At 40.3% G+C, this 14,862-nt stretch overlaps 1 protein-coding gene across 7 annotated transcripts in view; it reads right to left on the bottom strand.

Moving 5' to 3' along the window:
• LOC139752886 (protein lin-54 homolog) overlaps positions 1–14,862 on the bottom strand; it is a 111,070-nt gene that overhangs the window by 54,666 nt on the left and 41,542 nt on the right. For 6 of the 7 annotated variants that reach the window (XM_071668913.1, XM_071668907.1, XM_071668911.1 and 3 more), the window contains one exon: positions 10,895–10,993. The exons of the other annotated variant lie outside the window; for it this stretch is intronic. In XM_071668913.1, the coding sequence (XP_071525014.1) occupies positions 10,895–10,993 (99 nt within the window). The remainder of the gene's footprint in view (positions 1–10,894; positions 10,994–14,862) is intronic. 7 annotated transcript variants of the gene reach the window in all.

A 14,862-nucleotide genomic window follows, 5' to 3' on the forward strand; every position in this document is an offset into this window, starting at 1 on the left:
GATGGAGGGCTGAATAAATTGTGTCCAAATTTGCAGATAACACAAAGATTGGCAATGCCAATGCAGATAAAATTGCTGCATGGTCAAGAAAATGGCAAATGCCATTTAACATCAAGAAATGTTAGCAGTTACAAGTAAGAAACCTCAACAAAAAATTTGATCATGAACTGATGGACCACAAGATAAAGAACATCCCTAGGATGAGAGATCTAGGGGTCACTGTCTCCCACAAATTCATATCCTTGTAGCAATGTAATGAAGCTGCCAAGAAAGCAAATAGGATGTTAAAATCCATGAACAGAAATTTTACATACAAAAGCAAAGATATGATATAACCACAATACCTTAGTTTAGTTACACCCCACCTTAAATATGCAGTGCAGTTTTGCCCAATCACTTTGGAGTTAACTTTCTTGCTCTCCTCAAAATTCCCTAAACTCCTCCTTCAGCAGAAATGACACCTCTCCATTGTTCTTGCCATCACTCTAACCCAATACTTTACCCCTACGACACTGCCAAACCACCAATCCCCCTTCCCCTTGAGCTTAGTTTCACTCAGGACCAGAACATTAAGGTTCCTGTTCTAAGACATACTACCTTATTTCTCTCCTTATTCTGGTTATATCCATGCACACCCTAGCCTGAGTCTTTGAGAGAGATGAACACTTGGCTCCTTCTGCTCCCACTTTTATAATTTGAAATAAGAGGATGGGAGAGTTTCCAGCAGTAGACAGTAGTTGGAAGGCAGTCACCAACCACGAAGGTATATTACGGTACTACCCGCCTGGATATTGGGAGGGCTAGGGACATCTGCATAGTGAACAAGCACTTTATATGGACTGCTAGCATTCTATCCACAAACATACAATCTCTCCTTATCACACACAGCACTTGACAGCACAACTTACACAACTCATTCTACAGAACTCTAGATTTTCCTACAGCGAGTGCTTTGCGTTCGCCCTGCCTTTTGGCAAAATGGAAGGAGCAATAGAAAGTAGTGGTAGGTCGGAATGTTAGGCAGAAGTAATGGGTAAGAGCATTAGCTGAGAGCATTACATACAAGTAGTAAGTTAGAACATTTTGCAGGAATGTTAGGTAGACACATTAGGTAGAAGTAGCAGGAAGGAACACTGAGTAGGAGCCTCTGAAAACACTGTGCTGGAGTTGCCCTCTGCCAGTGGCCTGTTAAGCACAAGGCACTAAAGGCTAAGGAGCAGCACTGGAGTTTAACAGTTATGGATTCTCTTTTGCTGTGACCACCCCCTTAAGGCATTCCTAAAGGGAACGGGCATTACAAGTAATTGTTATGTTGTATGAAAAAGTGGTGATTAAGAGGGTGATAGCATGCACAGAGTGTCAAAATGAGGAGAAACAATGCAGCTTCAGAAATGGTATAGGATGTGTGGAACAGGTGTTCTGTTTTGAAGCATTTGAGTTAAATTCTCTGGAGTATGAGAGCGATTTGCACATGGCATACATGGATTTGGAGAAAGTGTAAGATAGAGATGATAGAGACATGTTGCTAAAGGTGCAAAGGATATCTGGTGAGGGAAGAAAGCTACTAGAGGTAGATAGGAGTTTTGATGAAGAGAGCAAGGCATGTTTAAGAAGGTAGTAGTTGTAGGTGATGGTGGGTTTGCATCAAAGGTGTGTGATAGTTTAGTCTGATTATGGATGGGGTGGTGATAAAAGTAGATGGAGGGTATTGGAGAGGGGTAGGTCTGCAGTCAATTGCTATTTTCAGTTGACATGGCTCTGGGGGCAAACTTCAATGAGAAACTCAAGAAGCTAGTCTAAGAAACTGGGAGTATGTGAAAGGTAAAAATAGAGTTTTTGTGAATAAAGTAAGGCTATGAAGCTTAGTATGGGAGCGAGACTGGCTGGTTTGAGTATGAGCATAAAGAGAGAGAACCTCAAGAAAGTGGTGTTTTAGATAACTGGGTGTGGATATGGCAGTGAATGGAACTATGGAATCAAAAGTGAATATAGTGTGGGGTAATAGCAAAGTTCCTGGGTGTACTACATGTGTATGGAAAGATAGGTCACTGTTTGTAAATGCAAAGAAGGACATATTGGATGGTACAGCAGTTCCAATGGTGCTGTACGGATCAGGATTTTGGTCCTTAAATGAAAAAAGTATAGGAGAGGGGTAGATGCATTGATGACAACATGTGGTGTGAGAAGAGTTGCTTGAGTTACGCGATTAAGAGAAAGGTGTATCCTCCTTCTAACCTGAGAGTACCTACAATGAGATTTCACTATGATGACAAGGATTGTGCATAGCACTCTGCACTGCTTTCATGTAGAACTACATCATTTCTCTTGACCTCAAACCTATTATTCATCTCATATCTTCCTTGTTGAAAGATGCCCCTTTTTTTTTTATCAATAGCTACTCCTCTGCTGTGAATGTTATTCTAGATTCATCCAGTATTGTCTTTAACCAAGAGACTAGCTTTCTTCTGAACGTTTCTGTAATCATTCCATGTTCATTTCTTCATTTTCCTGGTTATGCTATATTATTGTACTTGATAGCCATTTCCCATGTTAGCAAGGGAGCACCAAGAAACAGATGAAGAAAGACCCATCCACTCATACACACACATATATACATACATGGTTGAGAGAGCAGAAGAGGCTGTTTTGAAATGGTTTGGTCACATGGAGAGAATGAGTGAGGAAAGATTGACAAAGAGGATATATGTGTCAGAGGTGGAGGGAATGAGGAGAAGTGGGAGACCAAATTGGAGGTGGAAAGATTGAGTGAAAAAGCTTTTGAGTGATCGGGGCCTAAACATGCAGGAGGGTGAAAGGCGTGCAAGGAATAGAGTGAACTGGAACAATGTGGTATATCGGGGTCGACGCGCTGTCAATGGATTGAACCAGGGCATGTGAGGCCACGATTGCTTAAAATCTTTTTCACTCCATCCTTCCTCCTCCAATTTGGTCTCCCACTTCTCCTCGTTCCCTCCACCTCTGACATATGTATCCTCTTTGTCAATCTTTCCTCACTCATTCTCTCCATGTTACCAAACCATTTCAATACACCCTCTTCTGCTCTCTCAACCACATTCTTTATATCACCACACATCTCTCTTACCCTTTCATTACTTACTCGATCAAACCACTTCACACCACATATTGTCCTAAAACATTTCATTGCCAACACAGAGAAGAGAAGGGGTAGTGAAGAGGTAGGAGAGGGTAGTGAAAGCTTTGCAGAAGATGAAAGCCGGCAAGGCGGCGGGTTTGGATGGTACTGCAGTGGAATTTATAAAAAGGGGGTGACTGTGTTGTTGACTGGTTGGTAAGGATATTCAGTGTATGTATGGTTCATGGTGACGTGCCTGAGGATTGGCGGAATGCATGCATAGTGCCATTGTACAAAGGCAAAGGGGATAAAGGTGAGAGTTCAAATTACAAAGGTATAAGTTTGTTGATTATTCCTAGGAAATTATATGGGAGAGTACTGAATGAGAGGGTAAAAGCATGTACAGAGCATCAGATATGGGAAGAGCAGCGTGGTTTCAGACGTCGTAGAGGATGTGTGGATCAAGGGTTTGCTTTGATGTTTTTTTTTTTTTTTTTTTTTTTGCTTTGTCGCTGTCTCCCGCGTTTGTGAGGTAGCGCAAGGAAACAGACGAAAGAAATGGCCCAACCCACCCCCATACACATGTATATACATACGTCCACACACGCAAATATACATACCTACACAGCTTTCCATGGTTTACCCCAGACGCTTCACATGCCCTGATTCAATCCACTGACAGCACGTCAACCCCGGTATACCACATCGCTCCAATTCACTCTATTCCTTGCCCTCCTTTCACCCTCCTGCATGTTCAGGCCCCGATCACACAAAATCTTTTTCACTCCATCTTTCCACCTCCAATTTGGTCTCCCTCTTCTCCTCATTCCCTCCACCTCTGACACATATATCCTCTTGGTCAATCTTTCCTCACTCATTCTCTCCATGTGCCCAAACCATTTCAAAACACCCTCTTCTGCTCTCTCAACCACGCTCTTTTTATTTCCACACATCTCTCTTACCCTTACGTTACTTACTCGATCAAACCACCTCACACCACACATTGTCCTCAAACATCTCATTTCCAGCACATCCATCCTCCTGCGCACAACTCTATCCATAGCCCACGCCTCGCAACCATACAACATTGTTGGAACCACTATTCCTTCAAACATACCCATTTTTGCTTTCCGAGACAATGTTCTCGACTTGAAGAATGTATGTGAGAAATATTTAGAAAAATAGATGGATTTGTATGTAGCATTTATGGATCTGGAGAAGGCATATGATAGAGTTGATAGAGATGCTCTGTGGAAGGTACTGAGAGTATAAGGTGAGGGAGGTAAGTTGCTAGAAGCAGTGAAAAGTTTTTATCAAGGATGTAACGCATGTGTACAAGTAGGAAGAGAGGAAAGTGATTGGTTCCCAGTGAACGTTGGTTTGCGGCAGGGGTGTGTGATGTCTCCATGGTTGTTTAATTTGTTCATGGATGGGGTTGTTAGGGAGGTGAATGCAAGAGTTTTGGAGAGGGGCAAGTATGTAGTCTGTTCTGGATGAGAGGGCTTGGGAAAAGTCAGTTGTTGTTCGCTGATGATTCCGCACTAGTGGCTGATTTGGGTAAGAAACTGCAGATGTTGGTGACTAGGTTTAGTAAAGTGTGTGAAAGAAGAAAGCTGAGAGTAAATGTGAATAAGAGCAAGAGACAAGTAAACTGGGAGGTAGGTTTGAATGGAGAAAAACTGAAGGAAGAAGTGTTTTAGATATCTGGGAATGGATTTAGCAGCGGATGGAACCATGGAAGTGGAAGTGAGTCACAGGGTGGGGGAAGGGGCAAAGGTTCTGGGAGCGTTGAAGAATGTGTGGAGGGCGAGAACGTTATCTCGGAGAGCAAAAATGGGTATGTTTGAAGGAATAGTGGTTCCAACAATGTTATATGATTGTGAGACATGGGCTATAGATAGGGTTGTGCGGAGGATGTAATTATAAATACATATACATACATACCTAGCTGTCACGTGTAAAACACCGAAACCACAGCTCCCTATCCACATCCAAACTCCACAGACCTCTCCATGTTTTACCCCAGATGTTTTACATGCCCTGGTTCAGTCCACTGACAGCATGTCGACCACAGTATACCAGAGCGTTCCTATTCACTCAATTATGTGTATGCCTTTCAACCTCCTGATGTTCAGGCCCCGATCGCTCAAAATCTTTTCACTCAATCCTTCCACCTCCAAGTTGGTCTTCCACTTCTCCTTGTTCCCTCCACCTCTGACATATATATCCTCTTTGTCAACCTTTCCTGACTCATTCTCTCCACATGTCCAAACAATTTCAACATACCCTCTTCTGCTCATGCAACTGACCATGCAACAATCTGTGCGGTCACTTCCGCGAAATGGTCAGAAATTGAACGATGTCCAACTGTTATTTTGTACGCTGCATTAATACTTGCGTGCATGATGAGAACGTATACTATATATTGAACAGTGCACTCCTTTGAACTTCCCATACATTAAATACAAAATACATGTACAATACATGACCATAAAATAAGAATTTCAAAAAAATTGATTTACTAAGAAAAATCATCTTGCTGTATTAAAAAATTAATAAATATGGCAAAAACGTAATGGTTGGCAACTCTGCATGCTTTTTATGGCATGAGTTCTAGGTGCTCTTATAAGAACATTGCTACAATGAAATATTGCTAAGAATGTAACCCTCTGTCAAATGGGGCACCATGGTTCAAGCTGACAACCAGTAAACAGGATGAGTTGAGACATATTTTGTCAGTGGATGGGATACATTTTAAAAGTGATTCTTCTGTTATATCATTATAAAATGAGTACTGAGTAAAAAATACCTTAAACCATCTTATAAAATTTCATTACTAAAGGAAAAAATACATGTTAAAAACATAAAGGGTAACCAATTACTTTTCATCTCTGTTATAACTACTAGGTCTTATGTGTCAGAAACACAATTTGTACACAGAATTTCTATTGTCATTATTACATAACTTTACTGCATGAGATGTAGATATGTGATGTTGAGGCTACGTAAGCCTGCAACTGATTAGCTTCACAAGGCTGCATCATCATCACTGGATGAAAAGGACTGGCTGAGGAATTTCTTTCTCCTCAGGAGTCCATCATTTCCTTGCTCCTTTGTAAAGTGCTACTCTGATGCAGCAAGACCCCAATAAAAGGGGTCTTGGGGTTGTATAATAATAATAATAATAATAATAATAATAATAATAATAATAATAATATTTGCATATATCTATTATACTTGATCACTGTTTCCCGTGTCAACAAGGTAGCGCCAGGAAACAATGAACAATGGCCCATCCATTCATACACACTCACACACACACACACACACACAAAGATTGACAAAGAGGATATATGTGTCAGAGGCGGAGGGAACAAGAAGTGGGAGACCTAATTCGAGGTGGAAGGATGGAGTGAAGAAGATTTTGAGCGATCAGGGCCTGAACATGCAGGGGGGTGAAAGGCACGCAAGGAATAGACTGAATTGGAACGATGTGGTATACAGGGGTTGACATGCTGTCAATGGATTGAACCACGGTATGTGAAGCATCTGGAGTAAACCATGGAAAGTTGTGTGGGGCCTGGATGTGGAAAGGGAGCTGTGGTTTCGGTGCATTATACATGACAGCTAGAGACTGAGCGTGAATGAATGTGGCCTTTGTTGTCTTTTCCTAGCACTACCTCGTGGGCGTGCGGGGAGGGGGGTGTCATTTCATGTGTGGCGGGTTGGCAACAGGAATGAATAAAGGCAGCAAGTATGAATTATGTACATGTGTATATATGTATATGTCTGTGTATGTATACATATATGTATAAGTTGAAATGTTTAGGTATGTACATGTGCATGTGTGGATGTGTATGTATATACATACATGTGTATGTGGGTGGGTTGGGCCATTCTATCATCTGTTTCCTTGCGCTACCTCACTAACGCGGGAGACAGCGGCAAAGTATAATAAATATAAATAAATATACATACATATATATGGAACCATGGAAGCGGAAGTGAATCATAGGGTGGGGGAGGGGGTGAAAATCCTGGGAGCCTTGAAGAATGTTTGGAAGTCGAGAACATTATCTTGGAAAGCAAAAATGGGTATGTTTGAAGGAATAGTGGTTCCAACAATGTTGTATGATTGCGAGGCGTGGGCTATGGATAGGGTTGTGCGCAGGAGGGTGGATGTGCTGGAAATGAGATGTTTGAGGACAATATGTGGTGTGAGGTGGTTTGATCGAGTAAGTAATGTAAGGGTAAGAGAGATGTGTGGAATTAAAAAGAGCGTGGTTGAGAGAGCAGAAGAGGGTGTTTTGAAATGGTTTGGGCACATGGAGTGAATGAGTGAGGAAAGATTGACCAAGAGGATATATGTGTCAGAGGTGGAGGGAACGAGGAGAAGTGGAAGACCAAATTGGAGGTGGAACGATGGAGTGAAAAAGATTTTGAGTGATCGGGGCCTGAATATGCAGGAGGGTGAAAGGCGGGCAAGGAATAGAGGGAACTGGATCGATGTGGTATACCGGGGTCGACGTGCTGTCAATGGATTGAATCAGGGCATGTGAAGTGTCTGGGGTAAACCATGGAAAGTTGTGTGGGGCCTGGATGTGGAAAGGGAGCTGTGGTTCCAGGCATTATTACATGACAGCTAGAGACTGAGTGTGAACGAATGGGGCCTTTGTTGTCTTTTCCTAGCGCTACCTCACACACATGAGGAGGGAGGGGGATGTTATTCCATGTGTGGCGAGGTGACGATGGGAATAAATAAAAGCAGACAGTATGAATTATGTACATGTGTATATATGTATATGTCTGTGTGTGTATATATATGTGTGTACATTGAGATGTATAGGTATGTATATTTGCGTGTGTGGACGTGTATGTATATACATGTGTATGGGGGTGGGTTGGGCCATTTCTTTTGTCTGTTTCCTTGCGCTACCTCGCAAACGCGGGAGACAGCGACAAAGTATAATAAAAAATAAAAAAAAAAAATTTATTTATTTATTTTGCTTTGTCGCTGTCTCCCGCGTTTGCGAGGTAGCGCAAGGAAACAGACGAAAGAAATGGCCCAAATAAATAAATAAATATACATAATATGGCCTTTTCATTGTCTGTTCCTGGTGCTATCTCACTAACACAGGAAACAGCAAAAAGTATAAAAGAAAGTAAATAGCAATAATAAACTCATACAACTTTCCTTACCTTCCTAGCCCATGAGTCTTTTCTACAGGGTTCAGGAAGCTAGACACATTCACTGGATTGGATCATAGGGCTTAAGTGTGGTGATGTACTGCATGGAACTTTGTGGGTTGAGCACAGGGCAACTAAGGAGTAAGTGTCCTGTGCCTTCACGTGAAAGGGGCATCATGGGAATGAGGTATCTTCTGCTATGTTAAACTCTGTATGTGATACTGGAGTGACGGGGTTTTAAAAATGCTGAGGAAAAGGGCTACTTGTATATGTCTGGGGAAATTAGTTCCAGGTGGGTTTTAGTCTAGGGCGGTATTTAAACCTGGATTAGAAGGCTCGTTGCTCGGCGCCTCCTGGGTCTTTTCAATGTACTTATGTTTTGTCAATTGTTGTGTCTGCTGGGACAGGGGGATCTGTGAGTAAAAACTGTTGAAGTGCCAGGTAAGGGTCAGTCTTTTTTATTCCAGCTTGGGGATTGGTAGTTGGTTTTACAGTGGTTTGGGAGAGAAGGGTCTAGTCCAAATGCAAAGGACTTACAGAGGTGAGATTGTGTTTTAAGTAATTTTGTTTCAATCTGCAAGTGCTGAATGTTTGTGGTTGCTAGGCAAGTTGGTGAATGTTCTATACATATCATATTGTGTGGGTTGTAGCTTTGCCATATTTGCTTTTGAGAGAGTAGCTAACCAGGTAGATGAAGTTTAATTTCCAAAGACAAAGGTGAATTGTTTGCTGAGTATACTAAAGAGATTTCTATTCCTGTCAAATCAGGATAATAAAGAGACTCTTTTTCCTGTCTAAATCTGGTAGTATTAAGTACTCTGATAGCACTCAGTTTGTTTATAGTCTTTGTTTTTATGTTTGTAGTGTGGGGATGAATGCCATGTGTGTCATATGTGATGATGTCCAGTATGACTTGAGCTTTTCTGAGGGAGAGTAGTTTGCCATTCAGTCATAGGAAGGCACTGGTTGAATTATAAGAATCAGAATTATCTTTTCCCCACATTTTTCATCCAGGATATATTCTCAACTACTGGTTTCCCATGCAGACCCAAGTGGCACAAAACATGGGATCCAAAGGCTCCTTCAGCAATGGAATACATGCCAAATGCTTTCCAGACCACCTCAGAACTTCAAGATTCTAACTTAATCCCTCAATTCTGGAACTTACTTGTATAGTCAAATCAATTGGCCTGATATACAACTGCCTTCCTTCTTTGTAGAATCTAATGTCTTGAAGGTGACTAGTGCTTTCTGTTTAGAGTTGTTCCTTTGCCATTTTCATCATAGAATGAGGTTAGTATCACTAATACCCCTTGAGGTGCCCTTCAAGAACCCCCCCCTCTCTCTCCCCCCCCTTTTTTTTTAACTGATCTCATTCAAGATTTACTTCTATAGTCTTTCTTTTGAGAAGACTGGCTGCTTCTCCTCAGTAGCCCAAGTGAGTGCTGTCAAGTATTAGACCTTTTGCATCTCCATTTCTTTTTTCTGGCAGTAGACACCCAATGTCTAACATTAAGTTCTTGCCTTTAGAGCCTTAAGCTCTGGAAGATGAATTAGTGAATTTCACACTATGTCCAGACACCAAATCAGGTCTTATGTTATTTCTTGATGAGTTTAGAGCAACCAAAAACAAAAAACAGTTTTGGCTTAGAATGAAAATTTCAAGCTAGGAGAAGCACCTTTTCATTCTCTCTTGGAAGTTTCATAAAAAGGAACTTCATTATCATATCTTGGTCCTTCAACCCCTTCTGGTGAGATTACTGTATATTTGTCTATGGTGCTTGCTTTAGTAATATATGTAATATATATAGTATACTTATTCGAATGAAAAAAAAAAATCAGCTGGGTCCCTTGACAGAACAGATGATGGGAAAAGATAGCCTCTTACTTAGCATTCCTCAGAGACCTTTTTTTTTTTTTTTGAGGAAATCTAGTATATGAATCTTTGGCATCCTTCTCCCACCTTTGTCAAATGGCATCTTTTACTTAACATGTTGTGCATCTACCCACTCTCCCTCATGTTGGCATGCTCTCAAACCCATTAAACAGACGGCAAATAGAGAAATGTAAGTCTTGAAAATTTGTATTTTTCCCCCCAAGTGCCACTTTTTTCTAGTTTTCATGCCCTGCCCAACTTCTCCCCTTTCAGAAAATCTTTTCCTTGACCTTCTGTAGCCATATTGTGTTGGCATTCTTGATTTGCAAAATGTGAGCACAAGTGACTGACATGGGGCAAGACAATGACATCAGCCCAGTGGTGGGTGGTGATTGGCCAAGGGTTATCTGTTTAATGAGGAGTGGCAGCAGATACCTTGGTGTTGTTCATAAAGGGGATGTACAGGCTTTTGGCTCCCTACGTAAATAAGAGGGCAAGTTGAATCGTGACTTGTATAATCTTAAGGAATCTCTCTTGCTCTCTGAAAACTGCTTCAGAGATTATTTCTTATTTTCAAAACTTACATATCTCCCAAAGTTATTCTTGAAATACCAAAAATTTTGATCAAACGATGAAGGCTGGAAGAATGATGGGAGAATAATTTGAAGCAACTTCCCATCAATTATTGAGTATGCCTAAGTTCATATACAGTATTCATATAATCATAAAATTCTCACCTGTCCAGGTTGTGGTACATTACTTTTGATCACTATTTTTTGTGGGCTTGATAATATGTTACGAACTGCACCACCACTTGTAATTTGGTGTGTTATAATCTGGAAAACAGAATTATTTATACTGCAAACATTTAACGTAGACTTCATTAACATGTTATAGCTACCATCTTCTTTGGACTATAAAAGACATTCTTTTAATATAAGAGAATCTAATACCACTGGAATTGCTGTAGATACTATAAAATTACAAGCCTTATCACAGTAAAAATAAAAAAGGGGGGTCAACAGATAATGTTTCATCATAGCACATGGCACATTCACACACAAGTGTTCTTAACATGGTACAGAACCAAGCAGCAGAGAAGAATGTAAGAAACAACAAATGAAAAGTTATTCTATGAGAACACGGCCATGTTAATTCTCTGAAAAAGAGTATCATCATTATACAACCCCATGACTTCTTTTATGGGGCTCCTGCAGCTTTGAAGCTACACCCTATACAGGAGCAGGGAAGTGATGGATGCCTTTGGAGAAAAATGGTGCATGACAAGACTTCAATCCTTTCCATTCACTGACAATGATACTGCCTTGTTAAAAGTGTGTTTTTGCTGGAAGTGTAACCACAAGCAAGCAGAATCTAATAAAACCAGCAAATCAATGAGTAAATGAGAAATGGGAGACATTCTAGAACATTGGTAAGCAAACAACAGATGATGTTTGTGGGATATCTGAAATAAGGAAAGGCACTCACAATACCTAATGTCCAGCCATGAGTTAAGAATTAAGAGAATAAAAAGGATATTTGCAAAATTTTTTATGCCATTAAATCTATCTTTGCCAAACACATGTACATTATAAACTTACTTAGTTTCCCATCATTCTGCACTCCCAATTCATAGCACTTAAAAAAAGTAATAAGGAATTCCATGCACTTACATACCATAAAATCTAATCAGTTTCATCACCTCTCCACAGGGTACATTTGGTGTAAGTAGAGATTTCTAACATAAACTGTGCTGGAGTTGCTGTGATAAGAAAAATATATCTACAGACAAAGAAACACAAAACAAAGAAAGACACAGGGGTGACAGATAGCATTATGTCCTGCATACACTGTGTAGGCGTGTAGTGGTAGGACATAAAATGTGGAAGATCAGCTTTCTAGAACAAGGTGCAAAGAAACATTCCAGCTGATGATGCACCCTGAGGAATGACAAAGGAAAAATGAAAAATGTAAAATAAGATATGAAGCTGAATTGAAGGAAGCCAAATGGTCATAAGAAAAATTAAAAAAATTAATGTAGAAATAGGAACAAGATAAGGTTCTAATTCTCATATGAAAACAGAGGTTTTGGGATGTAAAGCAATTTTCATGAAGTTCAGAGATGTCTAAAAAAATCAAATATCTGATAAGCAAACATTATCAGAACCAATTACAGTTGCTCAGTAAAAGGCAGGAAATATTTTGAGGATTTATTGAATACTTGTTAGAAACATCAACAGTGGAATGCAATAAAGGTCATACTTGTAATGTGACTCCGTATGGGAAGAGCAAAACTGGATAAAAATATGGCAATACAATACTTCCGGGTAAACGAGAAGAATGGTTCGGAAAAGTCTTAGGAGTAAAGTAGGGTTGGTGAGAGGGCAAGAGTTCTTCTAAAGCTAGATACCTTTATCACTAAGTCTACAATACTAACATCATTTCATACTTCCCTATTTCACTTAACATACTCTAACACTCAACATTAAAAAGTGTTTTAAAGAATGAAAATTTTTTTCTTTCTGAGGTAGTGTTCCATGAGCTAAAAGAGAATCTCTATCGTCTCCAGCAGTTAGATGCCTCTAACCCCCACCTTCTGGTGAGGCAAATGCCTTTCACCCTTTGCTAACCATTCACTTATGGTAATAACTCCAGTAATTATGTAAGCATCCCACCAGCTGTCATGCTGCACACTGCCAACCCCCTCAAAATTCTCTGGAACAAGGGCATCAACCCAATGGAGACTGCTATCAATTACGAAAAAATTTTGGAGTGAAACAGCAAACGGCAGATTTGTTCACAGGACACTAATTCAGAGATAACAAGTTTTTGATTCTTTAAAACAATATTCTTTGAAAGAGTGGTTTGTTCTACAAGCCATAAAATATAACAACATGAAGACAGAAGGTTAAAGAAAAACTACTTAACCATGAGAAAAGATAAACACAAACATAACTGTGAGGTTGTCCAGTGACTTGTGATTCTTGACCTCCCAAGAGGTAAGCCTAAAACCAGCAATGTTGATTCTGGGTTTCTACAGCATGGTAATGTTTAACAAAAGTTTTGAGGAAAATCAAAGATCTTAGTATAACTCTTCTAGGAGGAGCTTCACCAAAGAAGCATCTTCCCAACATAGCTCTGACATACACGTCAGGTTAAGCTAACAAAATTAATCTTAATCCAAAACAAAAGGTTTCCTTGGAAAAGAGTTCAAACTGCCTACACAAATCAAATCAGAGATGCCCATTGCCATTTTCTGATGATCTTAACGTATTCTCTGATATTCAACCAGATATAAGGCACAAGGTTGAAAAAGAGGATATATGTGCCAGAAGTGGAAGGAACAAGGAGAACTGGGGGAGACCACACTGGAGATGGGAGGATAGTTGCATGATCAGGGCCCGGACATACAGGAGAGTGAAAGGCATGCAAAGAATAGAGTGAACTAGAACAATGTGGTACACTAGGGTTGATATGCTGTCAATGGAATGAACCAGGGCATGTGAAACGTCCAGGGTAAACCATGAAAAGGTTTGCGGGCCTTGGTGTGGAAAGAGAGCTGTGGTTTCAGTGCATTATATATGACAGCTAGAGAATGAGTGTGAGCAGATGTGACTTCTCTTTGACTGTTTCCTGGTGCTAACTCAATAATACAGGGCATGGCAATTGGATGTGAAGGAAGAGAAGAGAAAGTATTTTTTTTTCTTTCCTTCGAGCATTTGTGGTTTCTTGTGGGATGGGTGGCACTGAAAATGGATGAAGGTGAGCAAGTATGAACATGTATATGTGAATATATGATTATTAGGTAGAAGCAGTAGGTAGGAGCATTAGATAGAAGTAGTCATTAGGAACATTAGATATGAGCCTCTGCAAACACTGTGCTAGACTTGCCCCTCTGCCAGTGGTCTGTTAAGGGTGAGGCACTTAAGGCTAAGAAGCAGCACTGGAGTTCTTTAGTTATGGAGAGTCTATTGCCATGGTCACCCCTTTGAGGGAGTTCCAATTGTAACGGGCATCAGAGATATAGACAGATAGACAGATAGATAGATAGATAGTACATATAAACATGTATGTATATGTATGTATGTATATGTACATGTAGGTGAGGGACAAGTTAATTGGGATGTTAAGTTTAAATGAAGAAAAATTGAAGGAAGTGAAGTGTTTTAGATATCTGGGAGTGGGCTTAGCAATGAATGACACCAAGGAAGTGGAACTGAGTCACAGGGTGAGGAAGGAGGCAAAGGTTCAGGGAGCAATGAAGAATGTATGGAAAGAGAGAACGTTATCTTGGAAAGAGAAAAATGGGTATGTTTGAAGGAATAGTAGTTCCAACAGTGTTATATAGCTGCAAGGAATGGGCTATAGATAGGGTAGTACAGAAGAGGGTGGATGGGTTGGAAATGAAATGTTTGAGGACAATATGTGGTGTGAGGTGGTTTGATCAAGTAAGTAATGAAAGGGTAAGAGAGATAAGTAGAAATAAAAAGAGTGGTTGAGAGAGAAGAGGGTGTGTGGAAATGGTTTGGACACATGGACAGAATGAGTGAGGAAAGATTGACATTGAGGATATATGTGTTAGAGGTGGAGGGAACAAGGAGAAGTGGAAGACCAAATTGGAGGTGGAAGGATGGAGTGAAAAAGATTTTGAGCAACGTGGCCTAAACATACAGGAGGGTGAGAGGCATGCAAGGAATAGTGAATT

Source organism: Panulirus ornatus, chromosome 13, assembly GCF_036320965.1.
Source record: "Panulirus ornatus isolate Po-2019 chromosome 13, ASM3632096v1, whole genome shotgun sequence".
NCBI lineage: Eukaryota > Metazoa > Arthropoda > Malacostraca > Decapoda > Palinuridae > Panulirus > Panulirus ornatus.